This window comes from Ambystoma mexicanum, chromosome 8 (assembly GCF_040938575.1).
Source record: "Ambystoma mexicanum isolate Mex_15411 chromosome 8, UKY_AmexF1_1, whole genome shotgun sequence".
In the NCBI taxonomy this organism is placed as follows: domain Eukaryota; kingdom Metazoa; phylum Chordata; class Amphibia; order Caudata; family Ambystomatidae; genus Ambystoma; species Ambystoma mexicanum.
In genome coordinates this window covers 516,067,172-516,092,830 of record NC_090929.1, presented here as the reverse complement: position 1 = coordinate 516,092,830, position 25,659 = coordinate 516,067,172, and the positions used below count along the sequence as shown (strand labels likewise).

General features: G+C 49.0%; 1 protein-coding gene across 1 annotated transcript in view; it reads left to right on the top strand.

Moving 5' to 3' along the window:
* PEX10 (peroxisomal biogenesis factor 10) overlaps nucleotides 1-25,659 on the top strand; it is a 257,024-nt gene that overhangs the window by 191,188 nt on the left and 40,177 nt on the right. Inside the window, exon 4 of the mRNA XM_069610190.1 lies at nucleotides 13,215-13,390. Coding sequence (XP_069466291.1) covers nucleotides 13,215-13,390 — 176 coding nt within the window. The remainder of the gene's footprint in view (nucleotides 1-13,214; nucleotides 13,391-25,659) is intronic.

Below are 25,659 nucleotides of genomic sequence, written 5' to 3'. Positions count from 1 at the left end.
TAATCGAATGGGTAACCAGGGATTCCGGTGCAATAACACCATGAAGCCGATTCCCCTGTGAGCATTTTGGGCCTGGTGCCCACTGTTTTAGGTTAAAAGGCACCATGGGTTCTCAAAATGTGATCAACGAAGGGGCAACATTTTTGTTCTTGGCTAGGTTGAAATCACCAAGAAAAATATTAGTAGCATGGGGCAATGTACCTTGGGAGATTAAGTCAGAGAACTCGTCTAAAAGGACCTCCTCTTTACCAGGTGGTCAGTAAATCAGGTAGCATATTCAATCTTGGTTGGAGTCAAGGATGTAGATGGAAATAATAGGAACATTTTAAAGAGGGAAGTTGTTTGCAATCAAGTCTGCTGGAGACAATACAGATTTACCAACTCTGTCCACTTGAAACGCAGAGAAATCTTTTGGAATAAGTTCATCAAAAAGCCCTATTCAGGAAGGAGAGAACCAAGTTTCAGTCAGCAATGTAGAATCCACTGAAAGGGTTTAAAAGTGCACTGAAAAAGGCTTTATTTTCCACATGAATAGTCCAAGGTACTGTAGAGCATGGTATCATAATTAAATTTGATAGATGAAACCCCATTTTGAACAAACCTTTCTATAATGGTGGAAAGTGGGGAAGGAGGGGCTTGAATCTGCTGATAAACTGACATATGAAATGGATGAGAATCAGTAAAATTACAACTAAGTTGACGTGATCTAAAATTAATATAATTAATAGTAGTGCTATAGTTTTTTAGGGCGCTACTAAAATAAGATGTTTTTCCCCCAAGGAACAATCATGGTTTGGGATAGTCTAACAGGAGATAACCCTGAGCTAGGCATGAAACAGAAGAGATGGGGTCGAGGATAAGGGACAGGATAAATGTTCAAGTGCAAGTTCAATATGTTCATTGGGATCTGGTTGAAAGCATAAATAATAAGGAAAAATAAAACAAAATAAACCAAAAATAGAACCAAGTGTATTCTCTTCGCACTCTAGAATAAAGGAGCAGCATATCTGGACCCTCTCATCCTAAACAGGCTTTGTATCAGTGCGATGACGATGAAGGATAAAGAACGAGGATTGAGGTAGATGAAATGTAGTTCCGAGCTGATCACTGAGAATTAGTGTAAATCGAACACCAGCTAGTGTAGCAAACAATGAAATATGTGCCTACACTCAATTAGACTAAATTTCACCACTTTAAACAAATAATTTCTCTCCTTTCTCTTCCTCTCTTCTTTCTCTTATTTTCGGATTAATGGCGGCACCAGACGAGAAGTGATCTTGGCCCACTTTGCATTGTCCAAATGCACCATTAATGTCTATTACAATGGCACTATCATAGCCCAAGACTCCCAGACCAACCACCTCCTTCTTGACAGGTGTCTGCCATCTCTCTTCAACTCACCCGCTCCTCTCGCCACCCCTCCTTCCCCCATTCCCTCCCCCAGTGGTGGCACCCCTCCCATGTGCCCCCCTTTGTGTCGAACACTCCTCTGACATCTGTCACCTCCTTGAAGACCTTGGCATGGACGTCCTTGCTCTCACTGAGACGTGGTTCAAGGCCAGCTCTGTCACTGCCTTTAACACTATTCTCCCTGTGGGATACAAGATCCTGTCCACTCTCGGGCCCTCCCGGCCTGGCGGTGGAGTGGCTCTGATCTTCCCTGAGTGGGTTCCTGCCTCCATCATCCCCACTCAAACCTACTCATCCTTTGAAAGCCTAGTCTGCAGGCTCTTTGTCTCACCTACCTTCTCCCTAACTCTTGCTACCATCTACAGCCCCCCCTCTCCCCTGGACCAACCTCCCTCTTCCCGGAATGGGAAACCTGTCCTCCTCTCTTCTTGTCTCCTCCCTCAAACTTGTATTCCTTGGGGACTTTAACATCCATCTCGACTCTCCGGATGTTTCTACTGTACTCTTTCGTGACCTCTGCAACACTCTTTCCCTCACTATCCTTCCCTCTGGCCCAACCCACTTTGCCGGACACACATTGGATGCTCTCATCTCAGCAGACATCCCACGCTCCAATCCTCTTACTATCCCTCTCTCCTGGTCTGACCACTCTCTCCTCCCCTCCCACCTTGACCTCCCCTGTCCCCTGATGATGCCTCCACCCGCACTGCCAATCTCCTTCTCTGTCATTGGACTGATGAAGCGTGTGCCAGTTGCGGCATTTGCCTCTTCCTTCATCCCTCCTCCCCCCTTCTTTGGACTCTCCTTGTGACTCTTCTGGCTAACCTCCATCTCTCTATCTCTAACACCCTGGATATCCTTGCCCCTGTCATGAGGATCTGCATGAAGCCTCCCTCCAAATGCAACTCTTTGTATGATCTGGCAGCTTTGAAACACAAGTGCAAGACTGCAGAGTGGAAGCGGCAGGCATCTAGATCATCCTCTGACAAACTGGCCTGCTGCCTACTCCAGAGGCAATACCATCTCACCATCTGCTCTGAGAAGAGGGCTCATGTCCAAGCCTGCATCTCTGGAGCCTCAAATAACACAGCTGAGCCATTTAAAATCTGCAAGGAACTTGCCAATCCTGCTGCAGTCTCCCCCTCTCCTCCTCCCTCCCAGGCACTCTGCCCTGGCTGCCCACTTCTCCAAAACTCTGCACATCCTGTTCTCTTTGTCATCCGGTCCCACCCCACCTCCTTCTCCTGCCTCTGTTGGCCCCCCCTCTGCCTCCCATACTCTCCTCCTTCTCTCCCATTGCACCAGACGAAATCTCTAGAGTTGTCCGCTCTATGAAAGTTTCCTCTAAAGTTTCCTTTTGTCCTTCTGCTCCTCCAGAACCATCAAGGACAACATCACCTCTCTCGCCCCATCCTTGGCTGACCTCTGCAACCACTCACTCCATTGCCACTGGCTCCTTCCAACAACCTCTCAAGCACTCTCTTGTGCATTCTCTCCTACAAAAAAAGCCATCTGCGGACCCTTCTTGTCCGGCTAACTATCGCCCTATCTCTACCACCCCTTTTTTGGGCAAACTCCTGGAAAAGCTGGTCATCCCCAACTGAAACATCCACACTGAACTGGCTGGCTGCCTCCATGACCATCAGTCTGGTTTCAGGGCATCCAGAGGCACAGGGATCTGCTCTGTGAAGACCTGCTCTCTAACCTGCACTTTAACACCTGATACGTTCTGATCCTCCTTGATCTCTCTTCTATCTTTGACACAGTTCACCACTCCATCCTCATAAATGGTCTCCATGATACCCATGGCATCACGGACAGGGCACTGGCGTGGCGGAACTCCTTCCTTTCAAACAGACCCTCCCAAGTACAAATTGGTCCTTTTCTCTCCTCCACCTCACGCTCTACCTGTGGCATCCCTTGGGTCTCTTTCTTATCGCCATGGCTCTTCAACATCCACCTGGCCCCTCTGGCCCACTGGATCACCTTCTCCCCTCATTTCCAGTGTTATGCAGATGGCACACAGCTCTCCTTCAAGCTGCCATCCTCTTACTCCTCCCCTACCTCCTACCAGACTGCCTGACTGCTATTCAGGCATGGTGCTCTTCCAATTATCTCTGCCTTAATGCCAGTAAGACAAAGATCTTTCTCATTGGGACGCCTGCTCCTTGTTTCCCCCTCACTCTATGGCCAGCTGCCTTGGGTTCCCTGCCCTCACCCCTATGTGAGGCAAAAAACCTGGTTATCTCTAGACTGGACTACTGCAACAGTTTCTTCCTCAATATGCCCCTTTCCTCCCTTCACCCCTTCAACTAATCCAGAATAGGACTGCAAGTCTTATTCTTGGCCTCAAGCCCAGGGACCTCATCTCTCCTGCCTTATAATCTCTCCACTGGCTCCCGATGACTGCAAGGATCAAATTCAAGACCATTTACATTATCCTCAAGGCTGTCTGGTGTCTGGGACATAGCTACATCTAGCTTTCCCTCCCTAAATGCCTCCCTGCCAGAGTCCTCCGGTCTTCTGGCTCCAACTCTCTACAGGTCAAATGTTTCTCCAAGCAGGGAGTGGGAGGTAGATACCTTTCCTTGGCTGCTTCCTCCCTCCTGGAACGGCCTCCCTGCCCCTGTCAAACTTGACACGGACCTTCTCAAGTTAAGGAAATTTCTCAAGACTTTCCTTTTCTCCTCTTCCTTCCCTATCCCCCTCCCGTGCTAACGTTCCCTCTGCCATTACGACTGGGGCCTGGTACCTCCAGAAATTCACACAGGGGCCAGACCACACTCCCGTACGAGTCCCCCAGGTTCCTTTGCCAGCACTTGCCCGCGGGCTCCCTTCCTGAATTAGCCCCATCCTGGTCCTCCTATCCACTGCACTCAACCTTCTCTCCCCCTCTATTCCCCCTGGCACTTGCCCTCTTGGCCCCACAGCACTTGCCCAGGCCCCCCACCCCCACCTTGGGCACCCCACTCCTGCACTTCTCCTTCGTCCCCCTCTCCCTGCATTTACCACCTTGTCTTTCACTTGCACGCTAGGATTGTCACAAGGCCAATAAAACTGTTTTTTGTTCTATTTCTTCCCATGATCCCCACCCACCCCCAACTTGTCTTGTGGCGCCTGGAAACATTTGTGCATAGGCGCCATACAAATACCCAATAAATAAAAATAAAATGTATAAAAATGCTCCAATACTAAAATCAGAACCAATTGGTATAAGTTATAAAAAGTGCAGGACAACAGAGAGCAGCATAAATTCACAATTTGAAATCTGTTGAGTCAAGGTTGGATTTATAGAAATGTATATTTATTCTGCTCATGTTTTATACATTTCCTACATGTATAAAGGGTCACATTAAAGTGAGCTCTTACTTGAAAGTGAATTTTCAATAGAGGCATATGAGTTTTACATTTTATAAAGGTATGCAATTTAAATCTCCTATACATCTTATATACATATGAAATCTGACCTCAGTCCTAACTTCGATGTAAGGTTTCATATGTATGTGCATGTATGCAAAGTACATCTTCCACACATGTGTGCAGTTAATAGATGCACACTCATTCATGCGCATATGTCTTATTTACATAAAAATGGCCAGCTCGATTTTCAACCTTTTTTTTTTCATTGCACCAATTCGCAATAATAACTAGGTGCATGCCGAAAATCTACAAAATGAAGCCGGCAATTTGGAGAAATTTGGCCTGAAAAACCTTTTTTTTTTCCATATTGGGGAAACCCTGTTCAAAATGTGATCAAAACACCATTTGAAAACAAATTACGAAGCCATCCATGAAAAACTGTTCTTTCATGGAAGGGTTAGCATTTTGAAAAGGGTTTATTATCTGAAACTCCATCAAGAATTTGTCTAAATCCAACTATGCGGTGCTCTAGCTCAATGCCATAAATAAGCAATTGAGCAATTAACCCGAGGAGGTGGGTGGGGGCATAACCGGTAAGGTAATGCCCCAGGGCTGCATTTAGAAGCCTGAGAGAAAAGAGGACTTCAGCGTGAGCCCTAGGGCATTACCTGATCGGTAATGCCCTCCGCTGAGGGTTATATTGCTATTAGCACCCCGGCACATTGTAGCAGGGGTACTAATAGTGTTTTTATCTTGAGCTGAGAAACAACGTTTTGCCGTTTCTCAGCTCGAGATAAACACTACAAAAAAAGATGGTTGCTATGCATTGCAGAGAAAGAAGGGAACTACTGGTAGTCCCTTCCCCCTTTCCATGATGACCATTGCCAGATCGGGGATGCGCTGGGAACACTAGTGTTCCCAGCACCTATGAGGGATGCGGAAGCACGAGTAAAGTGCGGTGGGTGTTGGAAATGTGTAAAAGGGGGTAAGGTGCATGGGATGTGTGGGGAGAGCACACTTACCTTCATCTCAACGAGGGAAGATGGCTGCCCCCAGCTCTGAGGAGGCCCCGTTCTGAGCCTGCTCATTGGCTTGGAGGCTGCCACACCCCCCTCACTGGGTGCTAATATGTAATATACCCTGGAAGTGGTTGGCTGGTTCACCTTCATGCCCCCTTTTGGAAGCCAGAGTTAACTGATCCTAATCATTCTCTTCCTTTTAGTTCAAGAGATCAGGAAATGTGAATTTGTATGCTATCGGATTTGTCAATATATGTAAGAGCCATTTTCCTACACATACCGTGAACCGCTCTGGAGCAGCTGACTCAAGGAGGGCAACTTTCTACAAGAAGACAATTGTTGTGGAAAGATTTCTTTTTTTAAGAGATTTTTATTTGCATTAATTAAACATTTGAAACATTCCTTCCCCCACCCTTTCCCCCGCGCCCCACTTCTCGCCTTCTACGTCTTTAGAGCACATCATCTTTCCATCATTGCTCTTCACCATTCACCAAGGAGTCAGTTCCAGTCTGGCACCATTGTTGCACAAAGTCACTTTTTAGGAACTGTAAAATTTCTCCCGATTCCTTCTGAAACTTGTCTGCATCCCCTTGGGCCCTGTATGTAATCCATTCCATCGCCACTATGTCCCAGAGTTTATGGATCCAGCTGATTATCGATGGAGGAGAGCTTTGTTTCCAGTCTTTAGCAATTACCATCCATGCAGCTGTTAGAGCGTAGTCAATGTTCTTTTCTGGGATTTCGAAATTATATGAAGCTCTGGTCTCAAAAATCCTCCCATGATCTCAGCTAACGTAAGGGTTAGATCTTCTGGGACGAATTCCTGTACGTATTTTATAATCTCCGCCCAGAACCCTTTATTTTAGTACAATCCCACCAGATTTGTACCCAATCCCCAACTCCCTTGCATCCCCTCCAGCATTCTTCGGTTTCAGATCTAAACATCTTGTGCAGTTTACTGGGGGTGTAGTGCCACTGAACCATCATTTTATACCATGCCTCTCGGGAGTTGCAGTGACCTGGTCAATTTCGGTATGTTCCTCCCACAGCTCTTCCCAATGTTTCCGGAGTTATGTCTCCGCCCAGTAGGCCATCCCATGCCACCTGTTATGGCCATCGCGTTGTTATTGAGCATTCTTGTAATAGTTTATATATGTCGCCACTAGGTGCTTGTTCCCCGTGTGGGAAGTGATGTATGTCTCAAATTGCGTCAGTGGCCTGATTGGCTGTGACGGAAAGAAACCTACCAAGCCGCAGAGTCTCAATTGTGTATATTCAAATCTATCCCCTTCCCCCACCCCCACCCCCACCTGTGTTTTACACTCTACCAATGGCATTACGTCCCCTTCCCATATCATGTCTCTGATCTTTACGTAACCCTTTTCCTTTCACCTTTTAAATGATTCCCTTGTCACGCCAGGGGTGAAATTGGGATTATAGAAAATTGGGGTGAAGGGAGAGGGTATAGAAGACAAGTGATCTTTCTTAATCCTCCTTTCCCAGATATCACAAGTCGTGTGTAGAACCCTACTGCATCCAGCGGATGGAGGTCTCACATTCCCACACAACCAAAGTAGGCCTGACAAGGGCATACCCACCAGCGCTCTATCCATACGAGCCCATATTTTGTCTGTGCCTTCCGAAAACCACTTCTTAACCACTCTGAGGTGGGCCGCTTCATAGTATCGATATAGATTAGGGAGCCCTATCCCTCCCCTGTGCCTAGGAGACCTCATCAGATCCATTGCTGCTCTTGGGCGTTTATTCTGCCAAATGAATCTAGAGAGTAGCATATTCAGTGATGCGAAAAAAGGACTCTGGATCATTAGTGGGAGTTCGAAACCTATAGAGAACCCTCGGAAGAGTAACCATCTTTAGCGTGTTTATCCAGCCCAAAAAAGAGATGCGCATTGGGGCCCATTTTGCAAAGTCGACCTGCGTTTGTTTGATTAAATCCGGAAAGTTTGCTTTATAGAGCATTTTCACTGTGCTTGTCAATTTTATACCCAAGTATGCTAGGTATCCCTTTTCTGTCCGAAATAGAGAACTATTCCTTATCCAACCTGCAATTTCTTTCGAGAGTCCCACCTCTAACATCTCGGATTTCCCCATATTTATTTTCAAGCCAGACAACTCTTCCTGTTCATTAAGGGTGGCGACTAATGCAGGGATAGACCTCTCTGGATCTACCAATGTTATTAGCATGTTGTCTGCATATGCAACAGTATTGTGTATCTCTCCCCCCACTGCCCCAGCCACCCCTGAATGGGATTCCCTTGATGGACTGGTTCTAATTGCAGCTAACAGAGGTTCTAGGCAGATAGCGTACAAATGTGGGGACATGGGACATCCCTGTCTCGTCCCACGTTCTACCCTTATTGCTACAGAAATGTGATTTTTCAATTCCACACGGATCAAAGGGGTACTATAGCTAGCCCTAACCATTTGCATATATTTGGACCCGAAACCCATTAGCTCCATCGTTTAAAACAGATACGCCCACTCCACCCTATCAAAGGCTTTCTCAGCTTTCAGTTAGACTAGAGTGACCGGTATCTGCTTAATTTCTAGTTTTTCCAATAGATGGATCACCCTCCTGGTATTATCCCAGGTTTGTCTCCCTTTAATGAACCCTGATTGATCTTGTACAATGATCCCCGGGAGCACCTCTTTTATTCTATCAGCCAATATCCCGGTAAATATTTTGACATCCGTATTCAGTAATGCTATAGGTCAGAAGGACCCACAACTAGTGGGGTGCTTGTTCAGTTTCCCGAATAGGACCACTTTTGCTTCCGTCATGGACCCCATCACCCGACTCCCATCTCTAAATGTATTAAACAATTTAGCCAGGAATCCTTTTTACCTCTTTACAAAAGACTTTATTAAAGCATCCCGTATAGCCATCTGGCCCTGGTGGTTTGTTGCTTGGCATATTTTTAATCACTCTTTCCACTTCCTCCTCCTTGATTTCCCTGTCCAGCCACTCCTTTTCTTCAACTGTAATTTTAGTCAATGCTATCCCTTGCAGGAATGCCTGTATCTTTTGTATTTCTGGGTTCACCGTTGAATACAGCTCCTTTGAGTATGCTGTGAAAGCGTGTGTGATCCCACGTGATTCCGTAGTTAATTCACCGTCTGTTCGACGTATTCCCGCCACATGTCATTGACCGCTCTGTTGTTTCAGGAGTCTAACATTTTATCTGCCTTATTGCGGCTACATAATATCGCTGTTTAAACCTTAACAGGACGCTGTGCGCCTTTGCAGTGTTCAATAATCGTAACTGCCTCGGTGCTTCCTTAACTTTATTAAAGTTCTCCCTGGTCTTCTGGCCCACTAAAAGATTTTGAGCCTGTGTCATTGCTTCCTCCAGATCTTTCTCTAGCCAGACACTCCTAAGCGGGACATCGTTTGTGGTGTTCATTTCAAAGTATTCTATTATTTTACCACTCACTGTTTCCCATGATACAGGATCTCTCGAGGTCTCCTGGAAACCTCCAAGCCCACATGGGGTTGCGTGGCTTTAGTTCCCCTAGTTGTATCTCCATCGATGCATGATCTGATATGGAGATCAGCCCTAGCTCTATGTCTATCAATGTGCTGAGTATTCCGGGGGTCCCCCATGCTAGATCTGTCCTGGAGTATGTGTGATGTACATGTGAAAAGCATGTGTACCTTGTCTCCTGCCCCCTTTTTGCCCATCACAGATCTTTGTGTCATACCTTCCATTCTGTCCCACAGCACCAGTGAGGGGTACGTACCTTTCTGCGTGTTCTGTCCGCTCCTGCTCCCATCTCTTGCTGGGTCCCATATCATATTAAAGTCTCCTGTAATTAGGATTTCCCCCACAGCAAACCGCTCCAGTTTCCCCATGACCTGGTTTAGAAAGGGGTCTTGTCCTGTGTTAGGGGCATATATAGTAGCAATGATAATCGCTCTTTCCCCTATCTGAGCCTGCACAAAAACATATCTCCCATTCCAGTCTACGAGTGTGTTAATTATTCTTGTGGCCAATGCGTTCTTAAATCCTGCCATCACCCTTGCTGTCTTATTATAGCCTTTAGCCTGGTACAGTTGTGTGTAGTTCTGTATCTGAATCTTATACCTGTACTCTTTCCGAATGTGTTTCCTGTAATAGGAATATATCCACATTATGTCTCTTTATCTGTGTTATCACCTTCTTTCGTTTTACCGGGTGTTCAGGTCCCGAAGGTTCTGAGAATAAATCAACAATGGTCTTTAAATTAGTCTACTACCCTACTCCTCCCCTTGTTCCTATGATCGAGGTGTGAGCTTCCCGTTCCGTTAATGTGTCTCCAGGATGTGGCTCCTCTTCCCCCCACACCCACCTTCCCACTCTACTTCTACCCCTACCCCCTCCCCCTTTGCCTCGTTCCCTCCCCCTTCCAGGTCTGACTTGGTATCTTAGGATACATCCCACTTTGTGGCCACCAACCCATGTTTAACCTGGACACCAAGGTTAATCTAACCTTTCCAATTCCAAGTGGTGCCTCCTCCTCTCCTGACCGGGCCCCCATTTGCAGGATCGTCTCAGTTAAATGTGGGGAAGGTCTGTCGTGCACCCTTCCCCTTCTCAGAGGGCTGCAACCTTGTCTGTCTGTTAAACCTCTCGTGGGTCCCTGTTATTGTAGAAGAGCTCTGCTTCATTTCCTGGGTCTTGGGCCTTTCAATTTCTCGCCCCTTTTCCTGTGTGCCGTAGACCATTCCCACTGCTTCGCTCCACGCCATCGTGTGTCACCGAATCTCTCTTCCACTCCTGCGACATCTGCTTCTAGCCCAAGTACGGCCATTCCTTCCTCATAAGATGTTGCTCTTTGCTGTCTCCCTTCCCAAGGGAAAAGAAGCCCAAAGGGGAATGTCCATTTGTATGGGACTTTCTTTTCCTACAATTTCCTTGTGAACGGGCCCATCAATCTCCTTTTTTGTAGGGTGGATGTCGCCAAGTCCTGAAATAGGCTTACCTCTGAGCCATGTATTGTTATCGATTCTTGTCCCCTTGCAGCCTTTAGTATTTTCTCCATCTCATAGGAGGGCAGGGCCGCCAGGATGTCTCTGGGCCTGTTTCCTTCTCGACTCCTCTTCGGGCCCACTCTGTGCACATGGTCTATCTAGATCTCCTCCGGGGTGCTGTCCGTCAACAGGGTAGCGAAGCATTGTTGGATGGTGGATTTCAGCGCCCCATCTGCGGTTGCCTCCGCCAAGCTTTTGATCCGGATATTTGAATGTCTTGATCGTTTTTCTGGATCCTCCGCTTGTATTTCAAGGCTGTATGTGGCAGAGGCTATCTGTTCAAGAAGCTCAGAGTTCTGGCAAACTTCTTTTTCTATTTCGGACAACACTTGTTCGGTCACATCCACCCTGCTTCCCAAGGAGTTAATATCCTCTCTGATTTCTTTCAGTGAGCCCTTCAGCTACACTTTCAAGCTTCCGATCTGTTGCTGAAACAAAGCTCCAGTTGACTTTTCTTAGAAGTCTGTTTGCCCTTCGGGTCTGGCATCTGTAAGTGGAGTCATTCCTCAGTGTCTGTTTCTTTCTGGTTCACCCATTGCTTCCTCTGTTGTCTCCTTCAGATGGTACCTTGCCTCTCTCCCCGATCTGCCACACACTGACTCTTGCCTTGGCTTGGCCTCTTTGTCTTCTATTATTGCCCACGACATGTGCTCTCCTCTTTGCCTTGCTTTTGGCCTGTCTGTCGCTCTCCCAGATGTGTACCAGGCCTCATTTCCCTGAAACCTGTTCTTTCCTTTTATCTTCTTTCTTTATTCATTGGTTGCCTCGGGCCAGCGGGTGGGGCCCCTCCCTTAACTTCCCTGCTCCGAGGTGTATAGCTGCTCTCTGGTTCCTTGCCCTGCTACCTTTGCACTGGCTCTCTTCTATTCCCCTCCAGTGGGGCCTTATTTCAGCAGCTTCCTCACAACTCCAAAATTGGGGGGAAGTGCAGTCTGTCTTCCTACCTTAACGTTCTGTTTAGCTCCATGTGCGGGTCTCCTCTAGCTTGCCTTGGGGTGTTTTCAGTTCTTGTTTGCTGCCTGCACCTCAGTGCTGTGTGGTGTGCAGGCGGGTGTCCGGCCCTCCTCCGACACCGCCCACCTTTGAAGTATGTTGCATGATGCCTGCCATAATGCAGTCCCCCAGCACGGCGTAAGGGTAGGAGCCCTGTCTCCTTCCCCCAGTGTCTGCATATCCCCCGGGGCCTCTCAGCAGTTTTCGAGTCCCTCTTGGAGCGCCGCCGCAGAGCTTCTTCTCTCCCTCTCTCCTACGTGGCCGCTGCTCCGGACAGCTGCCTCACTGTTCCCTGCTCACTGGACTTGCGGTTGCCTCTGTCTGCTTGTCCCCTAAAGCCTGTCTCCAGACTGACTTCTCCGGTCCACCTTTTCCTTCGGAGCACCCGTCTGGCAGTTATGACGTCACTGTAAGTGCCCAGTGTCTCGTGGGGCCAGTATAGTCCACGGTCCCTCGTTCCAGGCTTACACGCTCTGCTGCACGCTGCGTGCGTTCACTGGGGGCCTGCTATTACTGCTTCACTTTCTCTTTCCCTCCTTAATCTGTCAGTGTTCTACGAGTCCTTTTCAGCTTGATTGTTCTTCTTACTATATTCTGGCCGGGAGCTCTCTAGAGTGCACCTTCACTCCTAGGTGGCCATCTTGGAATGTGGAAAGAGATTTTGAGCAGAAATACCCCTGGTGCAAATAGGAATCGCCAGTGTAAAAAAAGTTCTGAAAACCGATGGAAGATGATAAAGCGGGAAATGTTCCAGGATAATGTTAGATCACAATGTAGAATCATACAGCATATTACTACACAGAGGAATCCATAGTGGTGAATACTGATTTACATTTGGATTACACAATCCTTAATTGGTTGAGAGAACTTTTTTTTTTTCTTTTTTGGGTCTGTCCCTCAACCCCTTCTCTTGCCATGCATATATAATGTATTTTGTTTTTTGCGGCAACCATTATTTGCCTTCTAGGCAGTTACTCAAAATTAATGTGTTCATATTGCGACTTTCAACCCCAGTGTTTTCCTCCAAAGCCGCCTCTTTCCATAAAGAAAAAAATTACAAGAGCACTTTTGGTTTAGAACTCTATTTGTTGAAGAAATAAAGCCATGTTTTGGGCAGTCTAGCTAAGGGCTAGCGAAAAGTTGACCTGGGCATGTACGTTTTACATTGTAACCTATACATTTTAATAGGATGGTGTAATATGTGACCAGCCTTATTTAACAAAATATTTACCCCGGTTGGTTTAGGAAAATGTTTAATCTTCAGCAATAAAGCATGTGGGAAATATAAAAATATCGTTTGAACTTTGAGATACGGAATAACAAGACTATAAGAGAAATTGTATTACTGGTCAGAAAGACAATCTCTGTATTAAGCAAGTAATGTATTCTTTGATTCACAGCTGCGTGTCCGAGGATTGTTGGGGGTTGACCGGGGAATTCGATCAAGTTACCGGCTCCTCGGGGTTGTGTCAATGCTGCATCTGATATTGATAGTCACAGTTCAGATCTACAGTTTCCAACAGAAGCAGTGGGCACAGCAGAAGTGGAAACTGCACCGACGTATGTCCTATCAAAGGTATGATTGCTTAACTTCCAGAATGGTCTATGCAAGAGTTAATTGTTTTAGAATCTGAAACATAAACCCACACCAAATACAGCTCTTTCATAGATAGTCTTCTGTGATCTCACCAGGGTATTTAATTGGATCCAGAAAGGATAACAAAAATAATTACTTTCCTGGTGATTTAGGTAAAATTCCATTCACAACTGGTTGCGAAGTCTGCTTCTGCAACAGAGCAGGCTGGAAATCTGCTCCAAAGTTTCTGCATTGTGCAAAACCTAACCTAACCCAACCATAACCAAACCAGTCACTGTGGTCCCAAAAAGGGGACAAGGGGAACAGGGCCTCCTCACAGTACCTGTATTCTTATCTTTGGCGCTACACTGTATCGAGCTGGGCTTTGAAGCACCTTTGCAGTGATCGAGTGGATGTGATGGTACCACTGGCAGTCAGTATTAAGTCAGTTCAAAAGTGCGGGCCCCGGCTGGGTCGAGTCATTGTTAGAGACAACGAGGTGATTGCTTCCAACATTTCGTGGCAGTGGTCAAGTGAGCTGCAAGTTGATAGCTCTGCTAGGTCGAGCTCATGCTCGAGACGTGGAAGTTAGTTGGCTTCTGGTAGTCAAGTTGCTTGCTCCCATGATGGCAAACTCCCAATTATTGTGATCGAAGCAATCTGCAAAAATAGGCTCAGCTGGCATTTGGATGACTCAAACTGTAGCAAGCGGTTTGAAGTCTGCATAGAGTGCAAAAAGCAGCACCACAGATCCTGTAGCGGCTCAAAAGGCGTCAACCATGATCAATCCAGATTAAGATGTCACGAGTTGACAAAACAGGATTCCAGTTGCCTCTGAGTATGCCAATCCAGGGGCTTCAGGACAAGGTGAGTCTGAGTCCTTTAGTTCTGCACTCCTACTCCAGGGATCTTGGCTTGCATTTACAGTGGGTCCTTCACCTCCAGGGAACAGGACCCTGGTTCCAGTGCAACCAACAGAGAGGCATTGGTCCAGAGACGTTCACTCTCGCTGTTCCCTAGGGAAGGTTTGGGGACGGAGCTTGCCTCTGCCTTGAATGCCTTCTGTCTTCACGGCAGAGGACTTTAGTGCAGGCTATACTCTAAATAGAGGTTAAGTGAATGCTTCTTGTCCCTGTAAAGAATGCAGGGGTTACCCTCTCCTTATAAAGACAGAATGTCACCAGTGATTGGTACAAAGCAAGCCTGCTGTAAGGGTTCCAATCCCTGATGTAAAAAGTGATTCTTTTCTTCTGGCATCATACCCAGAGTGCCCTGTCTTGCAGGAAATGGGGTTGGGGCGGGGAGAGGGAAGCTGTAGAGAGCTGTAACAGAAACCAAGATGATGGAACACATTTTTCAGACCACATCTCGCTTCTGGGTACTGTCACTCCCCCTGTTCCCTTGTCTGCTAATTTCAAAGGGACTGCAGTGGTCAGCAACCTGGTGCAAGAGTTGCTTTGTCATTGCTGCCTTTTGAAGTACCAATTCCCAGGAAATCGCCTGGTGGGGGTTCTTATGAGCCGAGAGGAAGGTGTTGCCTTTAGCTTTGGCATAGCTTGGCCCTGCTGACTGAATTCCTGTTGTATAATTAATTATGTGCTCTGAGTAGTCCTCATTCCCCAACCCGACATGGCTTATATTTAGAAATGTATGTGCCACAAGACTTACTAAGGCAAACAATTGTTAAGTTAGAAACAGAGGTGCAGAAGATAAAAAATCCACCTCTGGGATGTCACCAGGGGGCGCAGGCAAGATGGCTGCCTGAACATCGTGCTTTCCCACTGAGCATCAAATTGTAGGGGGGAAAAAGCAGTGATTGAGCGAGTTTAAAAGCTATGAAAGGGAACCTCCACCTTCCCTGGGAAGTCGAGCAAAGAGGAGACCAAACCGGAGTCACAGAATTCATGGAGTTGTCTCTGCCGCGGATGCAGATGGCTCCCAGCCTGTGATGCATCTCCGAGATCAAACGCAGACTGGAGGAGCAGGCCAAGGAGACCGAGGCAGGTCTCAGAGAAATGCATAGGAGCACCCCCGAGAGAGGAAGCCGAGATTGAAGTCGCACATCAAGAAGTGGGTGCAGAGAGTGCGACAGCCGTGAACACCCTGTGGTGAGTCAGAAGGAGGCCATGGACTCTCTTAGGACATTTTTATCATGTGTTTCTTGTTCTCAACAGAATCCTCCTCTTTATTATCAGATTCGGAATGTACTTGTATCGTTCCCCTTTCTCTGGGGTTTTTGTTATCCAAATGCTTATGGTTCCTCTTTTCCCAAAGTGGTATTTCTTGTACAAGGTTCATCTTAGGAACACCTCTGGCCTTTAGTTTCCAAGTCTCTTTTGATTGTGTTCCACTCAGTCTCTTGGATATTGGGTGGGCTTCCCCGTTTCCCAAAGTATCAACACTCCAATTATATTCCTTTCACTAATGATGCTTTTGGTATTTCTTGTTTCCACGTTAATGTAGTTCAACGTTGTCAACTTGTTTTCCACCTTGTTTTGTACTAGGTGGAGTATTGTTACTTTTTTAACCAATCCCTTTTCACTTCCTGGTGTTCCCGTTCTCCGTGTTAACTTCAGGAGTGTAGGGGAACATGTCTGGTGCCCCTACGTACTTAGGATCTGGCCCTTCCTTCCGTTTGCTTTCTGCTATGTCCGCTCCATGTGTGTTTCTGTCTCCTGTTGAGCTTCTCGATACCTCTGCGGGTAATCTGTTCATTGGGTGCTTGTTCTCTAAGGCTGTGTCGATGTTGTGAGGGCACCCTGCCCACCACGGTTGCTTTGTGATCACGCCACCGCAACCTCTCCGGTCTAGCAGTTTTGTCTCTCTGTTTCTCTGACAGGCTGGCCTTCCAGTGTGTCCTTCTTCAGCTCAAAGCAGCTGAACTTAGCTGGCTTCTCCGTCCATGTCTGCTCCAGTGTTCTCCTTACACGGTACTTCCCCTGTCTGTCTCTGCCTTCCTCTAGTTCTCTGTCTCTCCTTGGTGTCTTCTCTCTGTTCAATGTACTCAACAGTCAATTTGAGATTGTGATTTAATGAGACAGCTTCTCTTTCCCTTTGATAACGGTATATGTTAATTTATCTTCTTCCCAATCATGTCACTTTGCAAGGATTTGGTGTATTATATAGTTCCATATAGGCCATCACATAGATGGCATCAGGGAGTTCCTGATGGGAACAGGAGTCCTTGTCCCCAAAGGGGGGGACGTGAGGGGGTCTCTCTGTGTGACATCCCATTTGCCTTGAACCCCTAAGGGGCAGGGGGGTTGCAGAGCACGCTCAACTACCTATCCTCACACAGGGGCTCCCCCTTGTGGAGAATGTACAAATTCCTTCAATTCGTCACAACCCAGAAGCCAAGAACAGGAGGGGCAGGAAGTGTCCACTGAGGGACAGTGTACGGACAACCTGACAATGGTGGTTGCGGCCCGTGAAGGTGTATGGCATAGATAAATGGAGAGTACCAGATAGTGATGGGGGAAAGAAGACCTACGCTTTGACCACTGACCAAGACGAGCATCGAGGAGTGGCGCACTGTGAAACCCAGATTTCGGAAGCATGAAGTACGGAGGTCTGCAAGCTGTCGCAGCAACCTCCAGGGAGTGTGTGGTTCTGGTGCTAGGCCTTTCAAACTGAGAAGGCAGGCTGACCTCCATTGTAGGTGCAGCCCAGGACACCAGAGGACATAGGCAGAGAGACTCCCCAGCGGCTGTGGCTTGAATGTGGCGAGGGTCAGTGCAGCCCAGGGTCGAGGCTAGAGTTCTCTGCAGATCCAAGAGGGGTAAAGGTAGGATGCAAGAACCCACCAGGTTGATGACATAGCCTAACACATTAGGAAACCTGCAAACATTTAGCAGTGAGTCGACATCAGAAGGGGTCACTGAGCTGCTGCCAACTCTGCAGAAGATGCAGTCCGCGGAGGATGCGACGACGACAAAGGCAGATATTCACAATATACTGGAGGATATAAAATCCATGTGGAACAATCTCACCCTGTCAAAAGAACTAAAAGGGTGGATTGAGACAACAGTAGGGAAAGTTGAAACCCTGGAGAACAACCATCTGTCGGCTGACGTTATGAAGATGCGACTGGATGCTAGGACAAAATAACTGTTAGTAAGAAACTATGACCTTATCCTGAACAAAGATGACCAGTAGAATAGGGAAAAGAGAGCAAACCTATGAATTCTTGGATTTTGGCAAGGGGGAAGGAGAGGGCCCCAACAGCCTGGAACAAAATGTCAAGGCGATTGTACATACCCTATTTGCAGGGGAGGAGGCGAAAGAGCACGACTTTTGCTTTGACGGGTACTCCAGCAAATAGAATGCTATGCTATTGAAAATAGGCATGCTCCAGAAAATAATTGTCACCAAGCATGCCAGCATCAAACACTCCCACCAGGGAATGATGGCCACCCACATCCCCACCTCCTATACCCCACTGTTCAGTTTCAACAAAATCTGTTCAAGACACCCTACACATAATAAAAAGCCTAAAAACATCTAGGTACAAAGGGGACGTTTGCCCTGCCCCTCTTAACATAGACTATGCTGAAACACTGGCACCATTTAACACTGCCGTCATCAAATCCTCCTTCTCGCCCTTCCTGTTACCCTCTAGCCTCAAAGAATCCTGGGTCCTACCCCTCCTAAAAACAATTAAATTTTTTTTTTAAAAGTCTCTCGACCCGGCTTTACCCAACTACTACAGGCCCTTTACTGTTAAAAATACTTGACCGAGCAGCCTATGTTCACATTCAACATCACCTAGAAGTAAACCATATCCTTGGAGTTCACCATTCTGGCTTTCACCCAGGGCATGGCAAAGAATCGGCTCTTCTCGACCTAACAAACCAAATGTACGAGATTAGGGATGAGGGGAAACCTGCCCTTCTCCAACATGGGGTCTGGCATGGATTCACATGCTCATGAATATTGCACATTGTCAGGCTGGGAATCCTCAGTAAAGAAAAAATCGGTTTCAGTTTCACTTCTGAACTGTCTTTCTCCTAACAACCAATCACTGGTCTCTGGGTCATACTGCCCCCAGCCAATGACTGCGCTCTACCTAAGCCCCTCCTCTGGCAGCCATCTTCAGATTTTTACCGCACATTCAAGTGTTGGGAGTCCTTGTGATATAGCTCTCGAGCTTTTACTGCGTTTTGCAATTTTTCTAAGAGTTTTACTCTATTTTTTTTGGTTAATCGAGCCTCAAGCTCCACCGATTTAACCTTCTGATTAACAGGGACCCGTTTCGGATTCTTTAGCGCCCCTCAAGATCGTATTTTCATCGAGTTTCTTCTTGGAGGATTCCCGAAGCTTCTTCGAGGCCTTCACCGCGTGGATATGGAGGAGGAGAAGGAGGACTCGGCGCCTTTCTTGAAGTTTTGCCCCGGCTGCAACCTATGGAATGTCTTTTCGGACGATGGACATTCTCTGTGCCTCTACTGCCTGCGTTCGGACCAGTCGCATGTGGAGGGCGATTGTGTGGCTTTTCCGGAGATGGTGCAGCATACGCGGGCCGACAGACGCAAGTGCCTCAACGAGTGGCTGCAGGCCAAGGCCCCTGCTCTGGGTGAGTCCCGGCAGCATGCCTCCCCTGCCCAGAAGAAGAAAGCGGAGCAGTCTTCTAAGACCTTTGAAGGCACCCCTTCTGCGTGGGCTCAACATAAGGCTAAGCACTGTGAGTCCACTGCCTCCGGGAGCGCCGTTTCGACGGGCTCATCGGCGGCCATGGCAAGTTCAGCATCTCCAGCACCTTTGACCACGAGCCAGCGCTCAGGTTCTTCAAAGAAGAGGAAGTCGGACCATCTGGGCAAGCTTTTGGAGAAGACCCAAGCCGGACTGACGGAGAAGGCCAAGGGGGAGCACCCCTAAGGTGAAGGCCGCCGACGCGGTCAAGACCGTGAAGGCCCAGGTGCATCAGACAAAGGCCCACACTCCCATCGAAGTAGTGGCGGCGCCCCTCGCAACGGCCGCTGGGGCGGATTCACAGGGCACGGCCCCTAAGGTGAGGAGTCCTCTTTCCAGCCCATCGAGAAGACTCCGGAGAAGGTGATGCCCATCATTTCACCGAAACCGTCTCCGCCAGCCAGATCTTCACTGCCCGACGAGATTGACTCGTTCCACTCCATGACTTCCAGGGCCTCAGAGCTGTTCCAGCTTGCCCTGGAGGAGAAGAAGAACAAGGTTTTCCTTTACCAGTGCCGGGAAGCGAAGAGGAAGAGCGTACTTTCGATCCCGTTATTGGATTACATTTGGGGCAAGGGTTTGTCCCTCATGAAGAACCCGTCTTTGGCCCCGGCGAAGAGGGATCACTACGAGAAGAATTACAGAGTGCCAGACTTTTTGCCCAAGTGTTTGCGGTCCCAACCTTCTCCAGACTCTGCGGTTTCGGCAGCGGCGGCCAAGAAGAAGTCTTCGGGCTCATCCTCGTTGGTGGCCTCCTCCCCACCCCGACGGTGAGGGGAAGAAGTTGAATGCCCTGGGGCGAAGAGTGATCTCGTCGGCAGCAACGACCATCAAGGCTGCTAACGCCCTCGCCATTGTGGCGTGTTACGAAAGGGAACTTTGATTCAAGATGGCCCCCCCTCCTGGACTTCCTTCCCGATGACAAGTGGGCTGAGGCGTTGGAGATTCTACAGGAAGACAAGGTGGCTTCGGACCACGCCATTAGGTGGCCACAGACATTGCCGACACAGGATTCCGCCAAATGGGCAACAGCGTTTGCCTTTGTCGGCGAGGCTGGCTGAGGGCCACGAATTTGCGCCAGGATGTTCGGTTGAAAGTGTTGGATATGCCCTTCGACTGGGACAATTTGTTTGGAAAGACTGAACGAGTCTCTCCAGGCCATCAAGGTGGACACGGAGACGACTCATGCCCTGGGCAGGCTTCAACAATGGCTGCCGTCCTTTCGGACTTCTGGAAGGAAATCCCAAAGTTCCTCTAAAGGATTCGGAGGAGGTGTCTCATCCTACTGTCAGCCCCCCTGCTCATCGGCCCAGGAGACCTACAGGGGCGGCGCCAAGTCTGGAGGCGGATGTCGTCATCGCCATGCCCCCAAGGCGGCGCTTCGACGTCGAAACAAAATTGAACCCGCCATGGAGTCTGGGCCCCCACCCGTGCACCCCAGTGTGAGGCTGGCTGGTGAACTTCCTCAGCGTGTGGAAGACCATCTCCACCGACTGTTGGGTGCTGGACTCTATCCCCCACGGACACACCCTTGAGTTCCAATGGAAGTGTCCAAGGATACCACCAGTGGCCCGTCAGGAAAACCACATCCCTCAGCTGCTGCTGGAGGTACGGGCCATGTTAAGAAAGGGGGCGATCAAGCTTGTCCCGAAGAAACTCCGGGGCTCCGGAGTGTACTATCGTTACTTCCTCATCAGAAAGAAGACCGGCGGTTGGAGGCCCATTCTGCACTTCCGCCATCTGAACGAGTACATCAAGTCACAAAAGTTTTGGATGGTGACCCTTCAGCACGTGCAAGGACAGCTGGAAGAGGGGGATTTTCTATTGTCGCTGGACTTGGAAGATGCCTATTTTCACATCCCCATACACAAGGGACACCGCAAGTACCTACGCTTTGTGGTTCAAGGACATTACAAGTTCAAGGCCCTTCCCTTCAGGTTGGAGTCGGCGCCACAACTGTTCACCAAATGCCTGGCCCCGGTGGTGGCACAGCTACGTCTACGAGGGATCCACGTGTACCCGTACCTGGACGACTGGCTCATCCGGGCGAGCTCAAGGGACATCGCTGTCGACCACTCAACGAAGACAGTCCATCTCCTGTCGGAACTGGGGTTCTCGATAAACTTTGCGAAGTCCTGCTTGGCTCCATCACAGGACGCACTGTTTCTGTTAACACGACTCAACAGTGTCATGCCTGGCATCTCCATTGGAAGAAAGGATGGCGGCCATCTTGGGCAAGGTACAACAGCTGTTGGCCCTGAAGGTTGCAAGGAAAAGATCCATCAAGTCCCTACTCGGCATGATGTCATCATGCATTTACCTAATTTGGCTGTGCATGCTGCGGATGCTTCTGCTGCAGGAGTTCCTCGATGCCCGCCGGATATAAGTGAAGGGGAGCTTCGAGGACAAGATCACACTCGACGAAATTTTCCGTCGAGCAATTTGGTGGTGGGGAGTGCGCGCACATTTGTCCGCAGGCACGGATTTCCAGATCCCACCTCATCAGGAGACTGTCACAACGGATGCCTCGCTGGAAGGATGGGGAGCGCATTCCGGAAGTCTTCATGCAAGAGGCCTGCGGCTACCAGAGGAGTAGTCATTGCACATCAACGTGTTGGAGTTGCGGGCAGTGTTTTGGGCCCTCAAGTCCTTCCTTCTGACCCTCAAGGGCAAAGTGGTACGGGTCTTCACGGACAACACCACCACAATGTTCTACATCCGGAAGCAGGGGGGAACCAGATCCCTGGCGCTCTCCAAAGAGGCGCAGGACCTTTTGGCATTAGGCCGAAGCCCAGGGGATGTTTCTCGTCCTGTTTTCATCTAGCCGGAGTGAACTACACCGTCGCCGACTCTCTCAGCAGGGAGCTGCGCTCTTGCCACGAGTGGAAACTTTGGCAAGACCAAGTGGATCACCTGTTCCGCAGATGGGGCAATCCCTAGATCGATCTGTTTGCGACAGCGACGAACACCAAGTGCCGGAGGTTCGCCAGCCTGTTTCTGTATGCCTTCCTTCCGTTGTTTCTTCGACTGGTCAATCAACTCGGACGGTCCCGGTGCAGGATGATCCTCGTCGCACCGGTGTGGCCGAGACAGATATGGTACCCGAACCTTCTGGGCATCTCAGCGTCCCCTCCAGTCAAGCTTCCGGCAGACGCAGATCTCGCCAGGAAAGGAGGAGCAATTCTGCACCAGGACCCAGGATTGCTGAACTAGAAGGCCTGGCTCCTGCAGAACTAGAGTTTGGGGGCTACGATCTCCCAGCGGATTGTAAGGAGGTGCTCGCCAAGGCCAGAGCTTCATCTACTCTCAAATGCTACGGGCACAAGTGGAAGAGGTTCGCCGTTTGGTGCCATATTCAGAAGATCGACCCTCTACGAGTCACTGCTCCGCAGGTGCTTCCGTATTTGTTGTCGTTGGCCAAGGCAGGACTGGCCCATGCTTCCATCAAGGTTCATCTGGCGGCTATCTCCCGCTACACCAGATCTCCTGGACGATCATCCTTATGGTCACATCGTTTATTCAAGGAGTTTTTCAAAGGACTATTTCGCTCGTTCCTGTCTGTGAAGGCTCCAGCCCCGGCATGGGAGCTCAATGTGGTGCTTACTAGGCTCATGGGTCCACTGTTCGAGCCTATGCATTCGGTGCCACTGAAATTTTTGGCGTGGAAAACAGCGTTTCTTGTGGCCATTGCCTCCGCACCATGCATGGGGAGAGATCCAGGCCCTCTCTTGTAAACCACCCTACTTGACATTCCACGAGACGAGGGTGGTGCTACAGACGCACTACTCTTTCATGCCCAAGGTGCCGCCGGACTTTCATCTAAACAAGCCCTTGGTGTTACCTGTATTCTTCCCGACGCCTTTGTCGCCGGTTGAGAGGACTTTGCATTTGCTGGATGTGGCTAGAGCGCTGAAGTTCTACGTGGACCGCACAAGAGTTTTTGGAAGACGTCGCAACATTTTGTGAACTTTGGCCCTGTGAACCATGGGAAGGCACCCTCTAAGGCTTCCATTTCCAGGTGGCTCTCCGGCTGCGTCACCCATTGTCACCGGTTGGCAAACCAACCGTTGCCTGGCCGTTCGAGAGCCCATTCGACCAGAGTGATCACTGCAACTACGGCGTTCCTGTGTGGTGTGCCCCCGCTTGACATCTGCAGGGCTGCAACGTGGAGGTCGACGCACACCTTCACGAAGTTCTACTGCATCTACAGGAATTCCAGGGAGGAGTCCATAGTCTGCCATGCAGTGCTGCGCAACCTGTTCGCTTGAAGGTGAGTCTGGTGACGAGGTAATAGATGCTTAATGTTGAGCCTTGCCACCTCCCGTGGTTGTGCATGTGTGTACTGGTATGTATTCTTTATTCATGAGCATGTGAATCCATCCATGCCAGACCCCATGCTGGAGAAGGAACAAGTTACTTACCTGTAACTGTTGTTCTCCAGCATAGGTCTGGCATGGATTCACATGCGAACCCTCCAGCCTACCCCTCTGTGGCTCTTCTCTTGGTCCTACTGCCACTTTACGTGCTACCAAATCTGAAGGTGGCTGCCACAGGGGCTTAGCTAGAGGGCAGTCATTGGCTGGGGGCAGTATGACCCAGAGACCAGTGATTGGTTTTTAGGAGAAAGACAGTTCAGAAGTGAAACTGAAACTGACTTTTTTCTTTACAGAGGATTCCTAGCATGACGACTGGGAATATTGATGAGCATGTGAATCTATGCCAGACCCATGCTGGAGAAGAAAAGTAACAGGTAAGTAACCGTTCCTTCTGCTCCTCTTAGACCTATCTACGGCTTTCAACTTAGTCGATCACAAAATCTTATGTCACCACCTCACCACCGCAGCCTCCTTCTCCCTGGAAGCAGCAACCTAGACAGCCTCCTTCCTTGAGGGCAGAGTAATGAAAGTCTTCTCCGAGAATGCAAGCACTGTCCATCCCCTATCCTCTGTGGTGTACCCAAAGGATCCTGTGTCTCGCCAACTCTTCATAATATATTCACAAAGCCTATTTTCCCCTTCTTGGACGGCAATTATGCTGATGACAGGTAAATTCTCCTCCCCCTTAGAGGCACCTACACTGATGATGTTGCCACACTGAGCTCGATTTACGCCACCATCCAAGCCTGGATGGCGACCCATGGCCTCTGTCTCAATGATCTGAAGATGGAGCTCCTCATTGTTGGGCCCCCACCGGTGCTGAAAAAACTTGACCCAAGGTACTTGGTCTTCTACATCGATGGCACAATGACCCCAGTATCAACAGCTGTAGAAATTCTGAGTATACCTTGATGCTACACTCTCCCTAAACAGTCAGGTAAGCGCCATATCCTCCTCAGCAGCTTACTCAACCAAACTCGTAAATGTATCCAGACCCTTCCTTTCCACAGACAGCTGCCTGAGAATCGCCCAGTGGGTGCGAGGCTCGACTACTGTAATGTTGTTTTTGGTGGTACCTCTGCCCATAACATATGATACTTCTACCTCCCGCCCCCTTTCCTCCATACTTGTGGGGCATTCCGTCCTTCGGGACAGGACCGGAGCACTTTTGTAAAAAAGCATCAAGAATGTTAGATTTTTGTCTTTCTTTTATTTTTAAGTGGGGTTCCGCCCGTGGCCGTAACCCCGCCCTCATGAGCTCTGCCCCGCGCATCGCCCTTCAGTCCTTTTCTCCGCACGGTCAGGGTTGGATGCACTAGCATCACCTGGAATTTTTATTTTTATTTCCTTTGTCCTTCCTTCCTGCTCCGGTTCCACGGTCATCTAGTCCTGTTCTTCATGCAAATGTTCTTCATGCAAATGTTGTTTCGCGAGGGCGGATCCCCACTCTTTTTGCTTAGTGTCTAGGCCCGGAACATTGCTGGGACTTGTGTTTCTATTGCGATTCCCTCACCATCTGGGTACTCCAGCGTAGTCTTCTTCGGTGGGAGGGGGTATTTCAGCGCATTCATCCACTGCATTTTCAGCTCTTCATCAACAAAAAGAAGAAACGCCTGGTAAATTCTTTACTTTTGAGGGCGCCTCGGCCAGGGGACGCCTTCCTGAGGTCTTCCAGGTCCTGGAGGGGCTCAAGTAGCTCTGTCACCAGGGGTTCCCCTGAGGTGCCCCACAAGGGGCCTAATAGGCGCACCAGACGTTTCTGCGAGGGTTCCCGCAGTGGACCTGCCAAAACCGGACACTGTTCCGAGGTTCACCGTTTGGGTGCTAAAGTTCAGCCCAGTTCTTCTGTGGCTCTGGATACCGGGGTTCGCCCTGATGTCTCCATTCCTGGAGCTTTCCAGACTGATACCGGGTTATGCCATGAGGTCTCCGTTTCTGGAGCTTTCCACACTGAGTCTCGGCTCGAGGCACCTCTTGGGGGAGCTATACATCCCTCCCGGGTTAAAACCTGAGGTTCATCTTCTTGGGGCTAAATCCCGTACAGACAGAGTCTAGGGATCCTCTTTGAGGGTCCTGTTGGTGAGGTACGTTCCTCAACAGTCCCACGCTCAGGGACCTGGTGGTACCAGTTCTGTCGAAGTGGCAAAGAAGGCAGTCACGGACCACAGGCCTTCCAGTAATGGCTCTGCCAAGGTTCCTCTGCTG